This window comes from Arachis hypogaea, chromosome 18, assembly GCF_003086295.3.
Source record: "Arachis hypogaea cultivar Tifrunner chromosome 18, arahy.Tifrunner.gnm2.J5K5, whole genome shotgun sequence".
Lineage (NCBI taxonomy): Eukaryota > Viridiplantae > Streptophyta > Magnoliopsida > Fabales > Fabaceae > Arachis > Arachis hypogaea.
In genome coordinates, this window is record NC_092053.1 from 4,096,751 (window position 1) to 4,117,239 (window position 20,489).

The 20,489-nt window shown below is 33.8% G+C and overlaps 1 protein-coding gene and 1 long non-coding RNA gene across 2 annotated transcripts; one reads left to right on the forward strand and one right to left on the reverse strand.

Moving 5' to 3' along the window:
• Positions 1–14,462: 14,462 nt before the first annotated feature.
• On the reverse strand, positions 14,463–17,767 carry LOC140181682 (uncharacterized). Its single transcript, XR_011876724.1, has 2 exons — positions 17,310–17,767; positions 14,463–14,961 (listed from the first exon to the last, which is right to left on the reverse strand). It is a non-coding gene; the product is annotated as an uncharacterized lncRNA (long non-coding RNA).
• Positions 14,475–17,528, forward strand: LOC112773205 (vicilin-like seed storage protein At2g28490). Its single transcript, XM_025818271.3, has 5 exons — positions 14,475–14,929; positions 15,268–15,449; positions 15,634–15,714; positions 15,801–16,235; positions 16,376–17,528. Exons 1-5 carry the CDS (start codon positions 14,641–14,643, stop codon positions 16,826–16,828), a joined length of 1,440 nt encoding a protein of 479 aa, XP_025674056.1. The 5' UTR covers positions 14,475–14,640; the 3' UTR covers positions 16,829–17,528.
• Positions 17,768–20,489: the final 2,722 nt, after the last annotated feature.

A 20,489-nucleotide genomic window follows, 5' to 3' on the forward strand; every position in this document is an offset into this window, starting at 1 on the left:
CCTTGAATCCATCTTCATGTATCCCAAATACACCTCATGGACAAAATACTTTCACATCCCCTGAACCAAACTTTGCACCTTCAATTATGCCCAACTCTGAACTTGAAGCCCAGCCCACCTAAGATCATCCAGCCCAGCCCACCTCTGTACCTCTAGCCCAGCCCAAGTCAAAGCCTGTAGCCCAAACTAACTCTTCACCTGCAGCCCAGCCCATCTCAGATCTTACACCCCAGTCCACCACCTCCACACCTCCATCCCAGCTTATATTAATGCCTCTTTCCAGACCATATTTTTCTAAACCCAAAATCAATAAACCTGAGATGTTTATTCCAACCACCACTATAAAGAAGTCCACTACAAGTGTAAAAAAGAATTCAAAGTCTACCCCAAGAAAAGGTGCTATCAAGAAGGTAACAATACCATCACCAAAAAGAGTGACACGATTAGCTTAAAGAAATGCACCCATAGGGAAGAAGGTTGTCGGTGAGGTCCCTACAGTGACATTAAGCAGTGACAGTAGTGACTCGTATGAGAGTGCGAAAGATGAGCTCTTTAGACCTGGACCCGAGGCTTTTGAGAATTCAAGTGATGATGATTCTGATTCCGAGATGGCTGTAGCAAGAACCAGGGAGTTGAAAATGAAGAAAAATAAGGAAAAACATAAGATATGTCTTGAAGACTTGTGTGAAGAGGATGAGCTGATAGTTCAGAATTGTTATGAGCAAGTGACCTGGGGCAAGTGATAGGAAAAGTCAATGAGGTCCAGCCACCATATGATGCCTTTGATGCATACCACGATGATTCCAATGGAAATGATTCATGGTAATCTGAGGAAATAAAGACCCCACCTAATTCGGATGAAGAATCTGATGTGGATGATGACATTGCAGTTGCCCTTGTTGCTGCTGCAGCAGCTTTAATAGCTAAGGAGAAAGAAAAGGGTTCTAATGCAAGTGATGCTAAAGAGGGTCAGTCTGCACAAGACAGAGAAGGAGAGAATGACCCTACTCCAACCACTGATGTTGCTACTTCTGAGGCCCCACCAAATGCTAATGCTCCTTTAGAGATTATGCTATCACCGATACCTTTTTCACTACCAGATTCTGGAGAACAAGAACAAGAACAAGTAACCATCCGTGTTGTCCTATTATTTATGTGTTTAAGGTTTATGTTAAATATTTGTTCAGTTTAATTGTGTATTTAAACTAACTTGGACTTGTATTCTACTCATGCAACTATAAGTTACTCCTACAACGAGGCCCAACAAATTACAATCTAAGAGGAAAGCATCTCCAGTCCCAGGATAAGCAATTGTAGATCCATTGCAGGGAGAAAGTTCTGGAACAACTTCAAGGATGGCTGAAGTCATCGAATTTATCCTTACACCAGGAGTGAAGCCAGCATTCAAACCTCCTAGGAAGAAATGAATGATATTTAGCAGTCATAGATTATTATAGTTAGGGTAGTTATTTTCTTAATTATGTTTATTCTGTCTCACTGGAACATGATTATATGTGTTCATATACTTGGCTATTTTGTTGAAGACTTTCTGAATGTATTTTATTCATGACTTTCTGGTTATCTGTTCAGTTACTAGCTTGCAATGCCTTTGGATATTGACTATGAATACCCTTTTTTGGACCCTAAATGTAGACACTTTATTTCAAACTTATGAATGGTACCAGTATGTTTAATACTTAACCACACTTCTTCATTGATGCAACATTATACACGTACCAGATGAGCTAACACGTGCTTCTTTTTCATAATTGCTGAATACAATGCTTTCATTCACCCTCAACATATACAGCTTTTAATCATACTTACACTATACATAACAGTCACAAACACAGCTAAACAAATAACCAAACTTAAAATACTAATCCATAGTTTCAAACACCTGATTTCAACTTCCATTGAAGTAATTCTCCATGCTAAATTCATCTTCTAACTATCATCATTGCTTGTAGGTTGTGCTTTGCCCATTAAGCTCTGTTCTCCTTCAGCGTCTGCCCACATAAAGAAACTACACCACATTCTCCCAAAACTCTGTCAATTCTACATCAACCAACAAAAAGAAAAAAATTTAAGCATACTCATCAAACAAAAGTACCAGTTGCAACACATTGAAGAAGAAGACATTGAGAACTTACATTATAATTTGGACACCCATAAAAGGTCTCTCAGGATTGGCATTTGTCTCAGACCATCACAGAACTGGACGCATTCCACAACCACACCAATCAGGAATCTTCCCCAATCTCCCACGAGTAAGGTTACTCACTGAAGCCCCATGAGAATGTGATCGTGCCGAACTCCTTGCGGCTTGGCTTCATGAACTCATCATTTCGGCAAGCTGCGTGCCACGTAGATGCACACCGTGTTAACTTAACGTGCCACATCAGCTCTCCGTTAACGGAGATAACTACAGGGTCAAACGTGAGGCACGATCCAATATTTGGGGTATTAATTGGGTAACTAAAAATTTGGAGGTCGAAATTGAGGCCGGGTCCAAATTTCAGGGAGCAAAATGAGTTTCAACTCGACGTATAAAAAAAAGTGTGCACATAATGACTTAAGTATACTTAATTAAAAAATTGCTTGGTTGTCTAACTCTTTTAAAAAAAACTTAACACAGTGTTGACTATACAAATTATTAACAAATTATTATTCCTCCAAATATATGTATAATAACTTAAAAAAAACTCCTAATTTTGAAGGTCCAACTCCTCTATGACAACTTCTGCTTCGTCATCTGTGCCACCACTGCCCAACCCCTTAACGAGCGTCCTATCCGCCGCATCGTCGTCAAAGTCTTCAAGAACCTCAATCATAGTTATCATAACCGAACCGATAATTAACACGGTCATACGAATGAGTCACTGGGTTACTGGTTCAACCAGTGAGTCATTGATTTACCCAGTTGACTGGTCATAATTAAATAAAAATATAAAATTATAGAAATAAAATTAAAAGTTAAATATATATTTTAAAAAATATATTAATAACAATCAAATATCAATTCTTAGATATAATTCATAGTGCAAAAAGAGATAATAAATTAGCTACTAGTACAAATACTTTTTTCAATTTAAATGAACAAGCAAAAAAATAAAAAATAACACAATCAATATCAATATATCAATATATTTGTATACTATGTGTTGTTACTTGTTTGGTATCTATGTCAATCCATGCTTAAAAGGATTTAAAAAAATAAAAATTCATTCATAGTTTATTATATATTTAATTTTTGTCACCTATAGTAATGAGAAGCAAGCTGGCGCAGAGGCAAGAGGAGAGGCGTGTATGTTGGCTGCTCTGTGTTCAAATCCTTGCTTCACTCATTTACTCATTTTTGGAGTATATCGTAGACCCGTGCGGGTCTGGTGGAGTCTAGAGTGCGAACCGGCCGGTTTTCAACAGGTTTGACCACCGTTGACCGGTTCAATTATAGGTCCGGTCCAAATTCTTAAGCAATCCGGCCAGACCACCAGTTCATCGGTTCAAGCTGGCGCAGTGGCAAGAGGAGAGGATGGTTTGGCGGCGCGAGGGTGCATCGTGGACCCGCGCGGGTCTGGTGGAGTCTGGAGTGCGAATTGGCCGGTTTTCAATGGATTTGACCATCGTTGACCGGTTTAATTGCAGGTCCGGTCCAAATTCCTAATCGAATCATCCAGACTATCGGTTCACCGGTTCAAGCTGGCGCAGTGGCAAGAGGAGAGCCGTGTATGCTGGCTGCTCCGTGTTCGAATCATTGCTTCACTCATTTACTCATTTTTGGAGTATATTGGACGGGAGCTCCTGTCATGGTTCGGCGGCGCGCGGGTGCATCGTGGACCCACGCGGGTCTGATGAAGTCTGGAGTGCGAATCGGCCGATTTTCAACAGGTTTGACCACCGTTGACCGGTTCAATTGCAGGTCCGGTCCAAATTCCTAATCGAACTGGCTAGACTATCGGTTTATTAATTTTTTGGTCGAACCGGCCAGTCCGGTCCGATTCTTATAACTATGCCCTCGATTGCACTCTCGCCCTCCTATGTCGTTGCCCCTACGCTAGGTCTTCTTAAATGATATACTTTTGTTATCATTAAATTAGTTATGTAATATTTAACTAATTAAGAAGAAGAAGAAGATGATGATGATGATGATGATGATGATGATGATGATGATGATGATGATGATGATGATGATGATGATGATGATGATGATGATGATGATGATGATGATGATGATGATGATGATGATGATGATGATGATGATGATGATGATGATGATGATGATGATGATGATCAAAGTGTTAGAAACAAGAGACTAAAGTGGAGAAATGATTTGTGTATTATTGAGTGTATTCAAGTTGTCTGGAATGATACAATATAAAAATGGTATTTATAGGTGTTAAGAGACTCGTAATAATAAAGACATAATATTCTATAATAAATATTCAGATATACTAAATAATTCTAATGAATGCTAATTGATCCTAATATATTCTGACATCCCCCCTCAAACTCAAGTGACAACTTTAGATTGAAACTTATTTAAAATAACGGAAAAAAATGCATAAACCGATAGAACGGGTGCAGACGAAACTACCGAAAGGAAGCGCAGACAGAACTGCCGCTGTCCGAAGGAAGCACAGATGGAACTGTCGTTGCCTGAAGGAAGCAAAGATGGAACTGCCGGAAGGAAACGCAGACAGAACTGACAGAAGAGAACGCAAATGGAACTGTCGGAAGGTTACACAGATGAAACTGTCGCAAGAGTGGCCAACTGCCGAAAAACTGCTGAAAAGATGGTGAACTGCCGGAAAACTGTTGAAAAAATGACAAAGTGTAAAGAGATGGCAAACTATTAGAAGGTGACAAAAAATATATGGTTTCTTCATGAAAATAAGTAAATAGTGGATTAATGAGCTAATCGGTGAGGTGAAAAAGTATCAAAGCATTGACAAAAAAGAAGAAAAAAATGGCACAAAAGAAAAAGTAAGTAGTGGATTAATGAGCTAATCGGTGTTAGAAACAAGAGACTAAACTGGAAAAAAGATTTGTGTATTATTGAGTGTATTCAAGTTGTCTGAAATGATACGATATAAATGGGTATTTATAGGTATTAAGAGAGTCGTAATAATAAAAACGTAATATTTTATAATAAATATTTAGAAATATTAAATAATTATAATAAAAGCTAATTGATCCTAATATATTTTGGCAGAAAGAAAGAGAAAAAAGTCAAAAGAGAAAAAATCAAATAAAAAGAAGATAGTAGATAACAATGACAACAAAAGATAGAAGAAAAAGGAACAGCAACAACAATACAGATATGAAAAAGAAAAGAAGAATATACTGTACGTATAAAATAAAAAGTGTGCGCATAATGGCTTAAGTAGACTTAGAGTTTGTTTGGGTGAGCTTCTAAGAAAATATTTTTTTTTGAGTTATCTTTTTTTTAAAAGATCTTATGAAAAAGTAAAAGTAATTTTATGTTTGGGTATCTCATGCAAAAAGATCTTTTTATCTATCAATTATGTTTGGGTATAACGATATAAAAGTACTTTTTTATTTATTTATTAGATGAAAAACATCTTTTTTTTTTATTTTTCTAGTGCTTTTACTTTTACTATTAAAAATTTGCCAAATACACTAAAAAAAAAAAAATCTTTTTTTATTGAAAAAATATCTTTTTTTATTAAAATAATGGCGCCCAAACAAGCACTTTATTAAAAAATTGTTTGGTTCTCTAACTTTAAAAAAAAAAAAAACTTAACACGGTCCTGACTATACAAATTATTAACAAATTATGATTCCTCTAAATATATGTATGATTTCAGTGCCAGCAAAATCAATAGATAGATCCATCCCAGTATAGAAAGGTATACTATATGCATAGAGTATATTAAAATTAGAGTAAAATATTATTTTTGTCTTTAATGTTTGGAGTAAGTTTTATTTGTATCTTTAATATTTAAATCGTCCTATTTATATCCTTAACGTTTATAAAAGTGATTTAATGTTATCCTGCCATTAATTACACCTCATGAGCTTTAGTTGAAGTTTTAAAAATTTTTTTTTGAAATTAGAATACAAATATCTGGGACAGAACTGATGATCTACTCCGAAAAATAGCTCATCAAAAGTTAAAACTAATTCCTACAATATTTACATAATTCACTTTTTTAGGGACATAATTGAACCTAAACACAAATAGTGAGTAAAATATTAAAATCAAACACATCCAAGTGAGACCTAATTGAGAATGAATACATCAAAGTGAGAATAATTGAAAAATACAATCTGATCTGTTAGTATAATTAGCGGCAGGATAACATTGAATTACTTTTATAAATATTAGAGATACAAATAGGACGATTTAAACGTTATGGACACAAATAGGACTTATCCTAAATGATTTAAACGTTGGCAAGTTGTGCAACAAACCTTTCTTAGTGGTCCCTTGAGTCCATCCTTGGTTGAAACTCTTATAGTTCTTATTCCCAAGTACGAAAACCTTGGTGCTTTCAAGGATTTTCAGCCTATTATCCTCTGTAACTTCATCTATAAGATCATCACGAAAATCTTGGTTAACAGGTTACGACCCTTTCTTGATGAGATAGTAACCCCTACTCAAGGGGGGCTTTATTTATGGTAGGAGTGCTTTGGATAACATTATTGTTGCTCAAGAGATGCTACATTCTTTCAAGAAGACTAAGCCAAAAATGGGAGCCATTGCTTTTAAAATTGATTTAGAAAAGGCATATGACAGAGTGGATTAGACTTTTCTTGCAGAGTCTGAGTATTTTTGGCTTTCCCAGTACACTATTAATCTGATTATGAATTGCATTCAAGGATCCAACTTATCCATCTTGTGGAATGGTGCAAAATTGGAGGGGTTTCCAGCCTAAGAGGGGGCTTAGACAAGGGGATCCTATGTCACCCTATCTCTTCATCATTTGCATTGAAAGGCTAGCTACTTTCATTGAAGTCCAAGTCAGTTCTGAAAACTAGGAGAATGTAGCTATCTCTCGAGGTGGACTGCGGTTGTCACACCTTATGTTCGCTGATGACTTGTTCCTGTTTTGTAAGGTGACCATGCCTCAAGTTCGGAATGTCATGAGAACTATGGATTTTTTTACAAAGCTTCGGGTATGAAGGTTAATCTTGAGAAGTCAAAAACTCTTTCCTCTAGGAATGTATCCAATAGTCGAAGGGAGGTGCTGTGGGAGCTTTTCAGATTCAGTTGACGAACGATTTAGGAAAATATTTGGGTGTTAACATTGGGCACTCGCATTCTTTTAGAGCCTTTTTTGTGAAAACTTTATCCCGTATTAAGTTCAGATTGGCAAACTGAAAAGGTAGGCTTCTTAACAGAGTTGGTAGACTATGTTTGATTAAATCTGTTGCTTCTGTTTTACCTATTTATTGTATACAAATCTCTCTTTTTCCCTCTTCTGTTTGTGCAAAAGCTAATGCTATCATGAGATCTTTCTTATGGAAGGGGCAAGTTGATGAGCGGTGCCTTAACCTAGTCATGTAGGAGACAGTTATTACTCCTCGCAAGTTTAGTGACTTGGGTGTTAAAGATACAAAATATGTAAATCTCGCTTTAATGGGCAAGCTTCTATGACAATATCTTCATAGTCCTAATAAGCTCTGGATTCGGGTCTTGAAGGCTAAATATGAGCCGGATGTTCTTATGGAGAGTAGGAGTTTTATTGGTGCCTCAGGTATTTGGCATGATATCATGAAAGCTAAGGTCAAGATGCAAGAGGAGTTTTCTTAGAACACCGGTAGCCTTTCTCAATCCTTTTGGTTTGGAAAGTGGTACCTGAATGGGTGTCTTGCTGCTTTTGTTCCTTTTGTTCATATCACGGACACAACTTTGAGGGTGGAGAATGTTTGGTTCCACGATCACTGAAATTGGAGAGTATTGTTCACTCCCATTAATAATGACTTTAAAATCAGGTTGGCTTCTATTCGACCATGTTTGTATGGAGATCTTGATTCTGGTTGGTTCTGGAGTAGTTCTATCCCAAGGTTTATTCGGCTAGGTGCGAATATGATTGGTTGCTGAGCCATAAGATGTTTTGGGATCCTGCTATTAATTTACTCTGACTTTGGCGAATGCGCATTCCGGAAAAGATTAAACTACTCCTATGGCTCGGGATTCAGCATGTCGTGCCAACCAGTCGATTCCATTTACCGCAGATGCTTAGTTGTCTTTGCGATCTACCCTCGGTGCAACCTGGTGGAAGAAGACGTCTTGCATTGCTTCAGATATTGCATTAAAGCCCAAGCTGTTTGGCATACCTTGGTGATTGGATGAAACATAGATGACATTGGTAGAGATTTTCATAGTTGGGTCAAGCGTAACCTTCATGTTAGCGAGTGCTTGTTCTCCACGGCTATTTGGTGGATTTGGCGTGACGCAACAATGATATTTTCAATGATGAAAATGCCTGAAGTACTTTCAAGGTAATTCTTCTAATGCAGATAAGGATTTTGGTGCCATGTCTGTTTTTGTGGGAACGCAAACCCAAATTCTCCTTCCTTTTTTTGGATTGCTCCTCCTAATTCGGCGATTATGTTGAATTGTGATGTCAGTATTTTGGTTTCTCGGCATGTGGCTGGTTTTGGATGCATTCTTAGGGATCATTTAAGTAATTGGATTAAGGGTTGCTCAGATGTTTTTTTGAGGTCAATGTTGTTAGAAGTGAGCTTTTTGGTTTGTTTGGTTTGGAATTGTGAGTTTAAAGAGGTCATTTGTGAGACAGATTACATCGATGCGTATCATGCTATTGTTCAGAATTCTTTGGGTGTTCATCTTAATCTCACCGTCAAGATCCAAAAACTGTGTAACAGATCTTAAACTGTGGATTTAGCTTTAATCCAACGGACTACAAATGCAACGGCAAATTATATGGCAAAAACTGTCGTACGTTGCAATATTTCTTATTATATGAAGCGGTTGTTGCCCCAATAAAATTTGGTTGAGTTTTTAATAAAAAATATGTCTCTTTCCTTTTAATTTTTTTTCATGTGTGTTTCTTTTGTGCTTAGTTACCAAAAATATGCTGTGGTGCATGAATAACAATATAAAAATTAATAAAATTTATGGACATGTATTTAAAATTCTATATATAATTATATCTAAACTAACAAATTAATTTTTTAATATCTTATGCATTTAATCATTATCAAAGTATATTAATGTTAAAACAAAGGGTGTCTAGCATCAAAAATCTAATATGTAATTATGATATTGATATTGATATACAAGATCGAGTTGGTAGTGAAAGTGGGAATGAAGACGCAGTTTCTGAATTTTTTAACTTGACGGAAGGCAATCTCTCGTGATGTCAATATCACCAAATGAAACCTTTTTTATTCGATTGCTTCTCTTTAGATTTCTTTATATTTGGTTCTTTTTCGCTTTGGTAGTTAGCATGTTTACATCCAATTTTCCACCATGCAATATAATTGATAATTGCTCAAATTAAAGCGGAATTAGTTTTGGCGGTAGATTATTATGTTGCTATAATGATATACCACACTAACTAAATTCTTTGCATTTATTAAAAACGCAGTCATTTCATATATCCTTTTTCATATGCATGCATGGTGAGTGGTTCTATAAAGTAGTGAAGCTCACACCAAATCAAACACCATCATAATCGTGTTGACTAACGATCATTCACTACTACATTATGTATGTATATAGAATTGCAGACAAAAGTTCTTAATTGAGAACGAGTAAAAATAGAAATATGTCTTCTTATCCGTTTAAATTTTTAAGAGAAATAATTTTATAATATGATATCAAAAATTTTATAACTAAGGGGTTTAGAGATCGTTCGTTCTTGTTGATTTTTAAAAGAAATAATTTTAACATAAGACAAACAAAAAAAATCTATGCAAAATGTTTACGTAAATTTAAAACAAATTCTTACTTGAAAGAACACGTAAAAATATAATTATTTATGTATTTTATTCTATTCATTTAAGTTTTTAGAAAAAATAAATTTATCACAGAAAAAATTATTCATTTATTTAAAAAAAAGTTTTATCACAGAAAAAAGTCAAAATGTATAATAAGAAAGAAGAGGTATTTAAACAACCAATATATGAGAGTTGTAATTTATTTTTCCCTCCCTTTATCTCCTAAGTGAGGCATATAATATATACTTGGAAAGACTTGTAGAATTTGATTGCAGAAGAATACAAAAATTGAAGTAGACGAAGAAAGCTAGGCAATGAATAATGACTAGCGACTCATTAATTGGATATTAGATTGAAAATTAACTAGAAATTAAATTAAAGTTGAAGAAATGAATAGTAGAAGAATTTAACGATATGTTATTGAGTTGAAAGCGCCAACGTAGTATGATGCCAAGGCATGTTAACTACATTTACCTAACAAGCTATATATATTCAAGGAGAGAGGAAAGAAATGTTGCTGCTAATTTTATGGTGAGTGTGACTAAAAGTTTATACAATCCAAAAAACATGGACTTATCATTTTATTTAACAGTTATTTAATTTTATTAATTATTATGAATGTATGTCAATATAAGATGAAAGACTTATATATATATATATATATATATATATATATATATATATATATATATATATATATATATATACATGTAATGACCCTTTTTTCTAATCTGAATTAGAATTCAATCTACACGAAAAAGCACGATCTCTTTACTAAAGTGTTTCTAGAAAAGCGATAGAAAACTTTGTCAATGGGTAATCCATTAAAAAAAAAAAAGATTAAATTTCTCAAGAAAAAATTGTTCGTATGAAATAAAGTACTAGTTAGTACTTAGTAGTAAGAGGTTTATGTCAACATTTATTGTAGAAGGGTGTTCCATTATTGAATTCAGTAACTAATAAATGAGAAAGCTATGGATTGGAGACGAATATTCAAACTTTGGTTAATCGATTTTATACGAGAGGCCAAATAGTCCAAACTACAACTAGTAATGAATTTCCTCAATCCATGTTCCCAGAACACAAGACAATAAGAAAAAATCTCATGAATCAATATTTTTATTAAAATTTAATCATTATTTAATTATTAAAAAAATATAATTTTATATTATTAAATATAATTTTATACTATTAAAAATATTAATAATTATAAATCACAAAATATGTTAACCTTCTCCTAGTACTATTGATATTATATAGTCACATTACTAAACACTCTAGAATAATATGGAATAATATAAAAGATGTAGGTCAAGTTAAATAACACAACTTGTATTTTTTTTTTTTTTTTTTTTTTTGGCGGACAAGAAGCGCATTCAGCCATTCACACTATACTTTCAACAACTATATAGACTGCCATTAGTTTAATAGTTTCTGCATGACCGACTTGCATTGCATGCGTTAGAAACAAGAGACTAAACTGGAGAAAGAATTTGTGTATTATTGAGTGTATTCTAGTTGTCTATTCAAGTTATGTAGAATGATACAATATAGAAGAGTATTTATAGGGGCTAAGAGAATTGTAATAATAAAGACATAATATTCTATATTAAATATTCAGATATACTAAATAATTCTAATTAATCCTAATTATATTCTAACATCCTCCCTCAAACTCAAGTAACAACTTGAGTTTGAAACATATTTAAAACAACAAAATAAATAGAAAAAACTGCATAAATTGATAAAACGGGTGCAGACGAAACTGCCGGAAGGAAGCGCAGATGGAACTGCCGCTAGTCTGAAGGAAGCGCAGACGGAACTGCCGCTTGTCTGAAGGAAGCGCAAACGGAACTGCCGCTATCTGAAGGAAGTGCAGACGGAACTGCCAGAAAGAAATACGGACGGAACTGCCACGAGAGAACACAAATGGAACTGCCACGAGAGAACACAAATGGAACTGCCACGAGAGAACACAAATGGAACTGCTACGAGAGAACGCAGATGAACCGTCGAAAGAGACCAAAAACTATATGATTTTTTCATGAGAATAGAAAAATAGCAGATGACATTGGTGTTTGATCATTCGACTCGAAAAGACACAAGACGGAGAGAATAGGCTAGTCGGTGAGGTGAAAAAGCATCAAAGAAGTGACAAAAGGTAAAGAAAAATGGCATAGAAAAAAAAAGTGCAAAAGCTACGGTGATTTCACCACAAGGAAAACAACCTATCCTCTCTGATACCATGTTAGAAACAAGAGACTAAACTGGAGAAAGAATTTGTGTATTATTGAGTGTATTCTAGTTGTCTATTCAGGTTGTGTAGAATGATACAATATAGAAGGGTATTTATAGGGGCTAAGAGAATTGTAATAATAAAGACATAATATTCTATATTAAATATTCAGATATACTAAATAATTCTAATTGATCCTAATTATATTCTAACAGCATGTAATACCCTCCGAGCAAGTCAGCTCCAAAATCTTAATGAATAAGATTAATATTATGTAGAGTTTGATTGTTTATTTTTTTTCTTTTTCTTTTTAGCAAATGGAATTAAGAGTGACAGGTAAAGAAGTCTATCCGCCTCGTTATTTGGCGGGTTGGTCCGTCCCGTTTCGTCTAATGAGGTGGTCTTAGATTCCTTCTCCATCCTGCCTAACGCTGCAGGCTAGCAAGCCAAGTCTGTCAACTCTTTTTTTTATAAATTATTAAATATTAAATAATATATATAATTTTATAACCATTTCAATAAATTTATAATTTCTAAAGACATAAAAAAATTATAATTTCTAAATTCACAAGTATTAAAGTTTTTATAATTATAAATATGTAATAAACATAATCATAAACCAAGTTTTTTGAAACAAAATAATAAAACCAATATTGTTCAAAGAAAAATAAACATTGTTCAAAACATATAATTAAACATTTCAAGTTTATAATCAATCAAACATAAAACATAATCCGAAATATAACTTAAAACATCTTCAACTATCATCTTCATCCTTTTGTAGATCAATAACGTCATAAAAATTTATAAAAAAAACAGTCTTAACAAAAAAAACATTTGGCCCGCCGAAAAAGTCCGTCCCACCCTGCCCTGCTGAATCCCATCAAAACCCACGACTTAAACAGGCTTTTTATGTTCGACGGTTTCAAATTTCTAGCTCAACCCGCATTTTTTAACGAATTACACAGGTTTCAACCTGTCTGCCACCCTTAAATAGAACCGTGATGGTGGAAAATCTACTTAGCAACAAAATAAAACGGCATGACTTGACTTAGAAGAAATAAAATAAAACCGTAGCCAAATGCCAATTATTCTAATATAATGGGAGCGGTAGGGAAAAAGAAGAAACAACATGGTGGGAGAGGTCCTATAGCAGGCTCTTATATATGTTTTGTACAAGATGTCTTTGGTACGGATTGTGAGGTGGATCGAAAACTTGCAGGTCGAGGCGGATGTTGGATTTTCTGACGGGAGTAATGGGAGTGGTACCTGCAAAGACATTCTGATACTAAAGTCAAAATAGATCTAAGAGGTATAAGGTATGAATAGTAAAATGACCTACCTGAAAGCCTGAGGTCCCTTTTATATAGGTGGAGGTAGCTTATCTTATTTTATCTTGTTTGATCAAGATAAAAAAGATATTCAAATTTAATTGTTAGTGATGGAATTGAGTGGGTCAATTTTGAACCTTCTGAAAGAAGGAAGCGACCCAATCCAAAAGTTGGGTCGGTAGATTGTTCCGAGTGAGAATCTGAGGACTGAATCCGTAACATGTTTAATTTAAAGTAGCATATCAAAATGAATAACAAATATCATAGAACTTTGATATATGAATGTAAAAATCACTTTATATTGACTAAAAAAAATTTAGTTAGACTAAAAACATTCAAAGCTTTTGATATAAAAATATATACTACATGTATACTAATCAACTAACAAACCAGTTATATATTATGTACTTAAGTACTAGAATACTTAAACCTTAAGTAATAGAATAATTAAACTTGTATATAGTAGTAAAACAAAAAAAAATGAGATGTCAATATTTTTATATATAGTGATTGATTTTTTTTTGTATATTTAATAAAATTAAACAAAAATACTATATACTATATATATACTAAAAGTTAGTTACCAAATCAGTTAGTTGAATATAATAACCATTTTGGGCCCTAAAAAAGGCTTACCATGTAAATAATCGTTCATCGTGTTTTTTTGGTTTGGCCCATAGAAATAAGGCCTTGAAAGTGTGCTAACTCTTGGGCTACCAAAGTTGAGTCTCTGTATAGCCCATTTCATCCACTGTTTATATATGTGAATCATAATGCAATGTATGAGGTATATGATTTCTTTTGGTATAATCATCCATGCATTAACCCTATATAAGGTTAGGTTATGCAAATTACTATATCTGAATGAATATCATAATGGACTAATTTTTCATGGATAAACTGAAAACCTTCCAACCAATGATGTTAAGAGTGGAAACTTTCAAGCATAGACTTTGTCCTTGATCTAATGTGTTTTCAACTCTGATCTGTGATAACTTTACTTGCTATACATGGCAAAATTCCCTTGTAACTCTACATGGCTGACACGTGTCACCTGAATTCTCTTCCACTTCATATATATAAGTGATAAATCACCTTCAGACAATAGAGACAGTAATTAACAAGAACAAATTAAACATGGGAAACAGAAACAGCCTTTTGTTTTTTATCCTTGTTCTGATGTGTCATGGTGTAACCTTGACAATGGGGTTATGGAGGAATCATGATGATGTAGAAACGATGTTCTTGATGAAGAACTCCAAGAGTGTGGTTAAGACAGATGCTGGTGAGATGAGAGTTCTTGAAAGCTATGGTGATGCTAAGCTTATGGAGAGGCGCTTGCATATTGGATTCATCTCCATGGAGCCAAGGTCACTCTTCGTTCCTCAGTATATTGACTCAAGCTTCATCATTTTCCTCCATGAAGGTATCATCAATCTTTTTCTTTGATGGTTTGTTCTGTCATCAAATGTAGTTATTGTATAATATGCAAGAAACTATAAACTAATGAGAGGTTAAAGATTGTTATTAGAGATAATCATAGTACATATACTTTAGGATTAATACTAGTTGTGATAGAATTCTTTGATTTACAATTTTACATTTTCTCTTGATTCTCAATATAGTACCAAAGTCTTTATAAATACTTATATAAACACTCAAAAAATCTAAAAACGAAAAACACTCACATACTGATTAAAATAGTACATAGAGAATACAGAGAAAAGATGCATGAAGTTGAATGAAAAATGGAAATGATTTCAGGGGAAGCAAAGCTGGGATTCATGTATAGAGGTAAGCTTAAAGAAAGAACATTGAAGATGGGGGATGTGTATAGAATCCCAGCTGGTTCAGCATTCTATTTGGTGAATATTGGTGAAGGTCAGAAACTTCACATTATCTGCAGCATTGATCCCTCAGGGGCAGTGGGAGCTGGTACTTTCCAGGTACACATGCATTTCACAATAATCTATATTATATAGTATTTAGATATAAACCATTTCATTGTATGCCTAGATATGAGGTATATAAGAATTTAGAATTGTATACATGCCAGAATCTTGATTTTACTTTGTATAATTGTATTATACTTTGATTAGTATGTATGTATGTATGTATGTATGTATGCAGTCCTTCTATCTTGGAGGAGGAGCAAATCCAGCTTCAGTACTTTCCGGCTTCGGAACAGATATCCTTGAAGCTGCCTTTAATGTAAGATAGCTAAGAAGCAACTTGATTTTATGTCAGCATGGATCATGCAACTAATTATGTCTTGTTATATGAATAAACATACACAGGTATCAGCAGAAGAAGTTAGGAAAATGTTCACAAGGCAACATGAGGGTCCAATTGTGAATCTGGATCAGCAAGACACAGGTTTGTGGAGCAAGTTCCTTCAATTGAAGGATGAGGACAAATTGCAACACCTGAAGGGAATGGTGCTAGACCAGCAAGAAGAAGATTTTGATGATGAAGATAATGATGGACAAGAGGAGGAGAAGCAAAGAGTATGGTCATGGAGGAAGCTCTTAGAATCAGTTGTTTGTGATGAGATAAAGAAAGCATGGAACCCCAACAAGGGTATGGGTAAGAAGCCCCCTCATATTTGCAACCTCTATGACAGAGCACCAGATTTCATCAACAGCCATGGTTGGAGTGTTGCTGTTGATGGCTCAGATTATTCTCCACTCAAAATGTCTGGTGTTGGCATTTATCATGTTAATCTCTCAGCGGTATGCAAAATAAATATAGACTTAAATTTTTGTTGTTAGTACTAATCACGCATTTGCGTGAGTCAGGTACTAGTTTGATCATAGAAGCTCTGATACTATGTCATGAAACCAGTTCTCCTAAAGTGTGTGGTACAATGCAGGGAGCGATGATGACGCCGCACATGAATCCAATGGCAACAGAGTATGGCATAGTGTTGAGAGGGAGTGGAAGAATCCAGATAGTGTTTCCAAACGGAACCAATGCAATGGATGCAGAGATCAAAGAAGGGGATGTGTTCTTCATCCCAAGGTACTTCCCTTTCTGCCAAATAGCATCAAAGGACCAACCATTGGAGTTCTTTGGCTTCACCACCTCTGCAAGTAAGAACAGGCCACAGTTTCTTGTGGGAGCCACGTCACTCATGAGGTCCATGATGGGTCCTGAGCTCGCTGCTGCCTTTGGTGTGAGCGAGGAAACCATGCGCCACATGGTTGATGCACAGCATGAGGATGTCATACTTCCATATCCACATCATCAAGATCATAACAAGGAAGTGGTTGAGGTTGACACCATTCCAAAGCTTATAAGGAATGCCATGGTTTTGGGATGGTAAATTATTTATGAGGTGATTAGATCCTATGCGGCTTTGTTTTTCTTTTTGTTATCCACTTTTTTGTTGAGATGATTGTTCACTATTTTGTTCTTTAAGAGTGAATAAAATCAACTAGTTTTGTTGAATTCGCTATGGTGTGTCTTGTTCCTCCTTTTAGAAGTATAATGATCATTGTTCACTATGAATGTCACGTTATTGCAACTCTAAAATCTATCTTCTGAGTTTCCTACTATATTTTCAAGCAAACTTTTGACTCATCATGTTTGGATCTTGGAAGATGAGTGGTTGATTGTATTATCACCCCATCAAACATACTAGTGGAAAAATCTGTTAACCTGTTTGATCAATCCAAACTAAAAAGTAAAAAAATGAAAACAGAACATTCAAGTACTTCATAAAATCACAGATAATTAAGGCAAGCAAAACATAAGATATAATGGGATTAACAAGGGAAAATCTGAAACCAGACAAGAGCACGTACCTTGGATTACCACATTGGAATGCAAATTTGTAGAAATGAGTACCTTAGTTTGCATATGCAAAGGTATGCTACGCACAAGAGATGACGCTGGCAGACCTTGCTCCTACCCATGCCAATGGATGGTAGGATGGATGCAAGTGATAGCGCCATCTCTCCTGCGTAGCAAACCTTTCAATGCTATCAAGTATGAGCATCCCTCTTCATTCTCCACTACCAATGTTTCTTGGATTCTATGTAGGCCATGAAACAAACCTCATAAATAATATATAGACCATGAATTTTCCAATTATTTATTTGTTTATCTACACTTATAGCCAGCTAGGAATCTCTCATTACCCTGTTACTAATTATCCTAACCACAAATCCACACACCACCTTTTAAATATTCTTTTTCTGCATTATCTTCTGTCTGTTCTGTGTATGTAACTCTTTTAAAGCACATGTAGTAAGAATATATATATGCAAATAATTCAAATAAAATTATTTGGTCCAATGATATTGTTCTATCTTGATTGTTATGTGGTCCTAATTCAAATAATTCAAACAAGTGTGAAATTTGATGAGGTCATAGGTGTGATGTCACATGCTGAGGTTGCTTGCCACTTGTTATATCCATCAAAAACAGCCGCCATTCCCTGTTTGGAGAATCTAACTGTTCCATGCAATAGTAAGATGTCAGTAAGACTTAGCTCGGTAATTTTATAAAGTTTTTATTATTTTATTTCATCTTGTTCGATAGATAAACAAACAAAAATCATGAGTAATCTAATGCTTATTGAATGAATCAGATGAAGAGATAAGATCAAGTAGAATAAGAAAGGCAATCATTGAAAGAGACAAACAAGTAAAAACAGAAGCAAAATTACTGCATAATACATTGAAAAATCTGCCCTGAAACAGCATTTTGCTTGGAAGATCGAAATAGCTGGTGGATAGGACGAAAGAGACCCGTGACTAAAGAAACCAAACCAAACCAAAAGCAGGAAAAAAAAAAAAAGCAATGCAGTCAATGCTAAACCATGGTGTTCCTGTGTGTCTTTCAGGGATAATTCACCCCTCCCTCTTTCTCATGAGTAACTAAACCCCCCACAATTCATTATTGTTGGTGGTGTAGGATGGGAGGATCATGAACGCAGGAGGAAGGCCATGAAGAGGATGCAAACATCACTAGTGTTGAGAGAGGAACATGTGCATGCAAATCAAGATTTTGTGAATGTCAAAGGTGGTGATGATGAGGCTAAATTTTTTTTATATTGATTAAATATATGTAATACATTGATATTGAAAGATTAAGTGTTTTTTATACGGTGTTTTATTCAAATCGAACAGTCCGATTTGTTTGGAGAAAAAAAATAAATTACAAATCGAAGGATGTGTTTTGTATTTTTTATTTTTTTTTTGTTTTTTAAAATAAAAATCAGACGATCCGATTTTAACATTAAAATTTTTTTTATTTTCGAAATCACAAATCGAACGTCCAATTTGTGATTGTTTGTTTAAAAAAAAATAATACAAACAAATTAGTGCCTCAAATTTATACATTCCATACCAATATAAAACACACATCTCCTCACACTTCTTATTATACACCTCTTTCACACATGAAAAATAATAAGCGCTGATGATGACAAGTCTCACATCGGTCAGATTTAACTGTGAAAGCTGCTTCATTAGGTTCTGCAAAAGCTGCTTCATTAGGTCAGATTAAACTTCAATACATGTTTGGTTGTATATTATTGAAAATGCTTTTATTGAATTTTTTTTTTTTTAAATACACACAAACGTGAAAAATGTTGTTTTAGATGCGGGTTCGAACGTGTGCCACAAGAGAATTTTGTCTGAATGTCTTTGAATAAAGTAGTGTTCTATTGTTTCTATCAATTTTCATACGTACTTCGCGTTCCTCCTCCTCGGTGACGGATCCAAAAAATTTTGGTAGTGGGGACAAAATATATAAATAAAATAATTTTTATAATAAAAATATTATGTATATATAAAAATCAGTTATCAAATTATTTATTAATCGTTATGTATTTATATATAAATATATGTATTATTTAATTTATTTTTAATATATATTTTTTATTTTAATATATATATACAAGTGGTTATTTTCTATATACATATAATATGGTTAATTTTTAAAATATCTAATTTACAAATTAAAACACTAAAATAATAATTTAAATAATAACATATAATTTAGAATTTTATTATTTAGGTTTCGTATTATAAAAAAATTAAGTAATCTTTTTCTTAACACTACAATCGAAATATCTATCTTTTTATATAAGATAATGCTACATATTTATGTTCTTTTGTTAACCAAGTCCACCCAAGTTAGTCTAAGATAACAAAAATCAGTTATCACTAACATTATTTCAAGTATTGTTGTTTAACTTGGTTAGACTTAGTTCATAAAAAGACTTGGATGTGTAGTATTATTCTTACATATATATAAGTAAATACTTATTTAAAAATTTACTTCTCATACAATTAGAAGCCAATATTTATTGAGATTCATAGTTGAGAAAGTTCTTTCAATTAATGCAATTGTTATGAAAAAAAATTAAAACTAATATAAAAAAAGATAAAAAATAATCTTTCGAGTCGATTTCTAAAAAAAAACACAAATTTCATTTAAATTGAGAATTGATCATTCCAATGACATCTAATATAAAATTTTTAAATTGACTATGAAGTACCAAAAATTGAATAAAAAATTATTGTGGGGTCAAATTCAATAATTTAGTGGGGCAAATAAATATTATTATCATATACTACTCAAAAAAATTTCAAATTGTAGTGGGGGCGGTTGCCCCCACAATTATATATGTACGCCTGCTCCGCCTCCTCTTCCTTCTTCTTCTCTTTTTCTGTGCGTTTCTTCTCTTTTTTTTCTTCGCGTGTTTTATCTTCATCGTTTTTTTATTACTGTTGTTGTTGCTATATTTTTTTTTTCTTTTTCTTTCTATTGATTTTGCAACATTATATATTTTTTTCTTCTTTGTTTGATTTTTTCTCCCAAGAAGAATTATAAGAAAACGAAATAAGAACACGGGAAGAAGAATCAGTAGAAGATGAGGAGGAGGAAGAGGAAGAATTTTGAATTATGCGTAACTTATCAAAATAAAAATACACCCAAAATTCTAAAAAATATACTCAAATATCTTCGTGTTA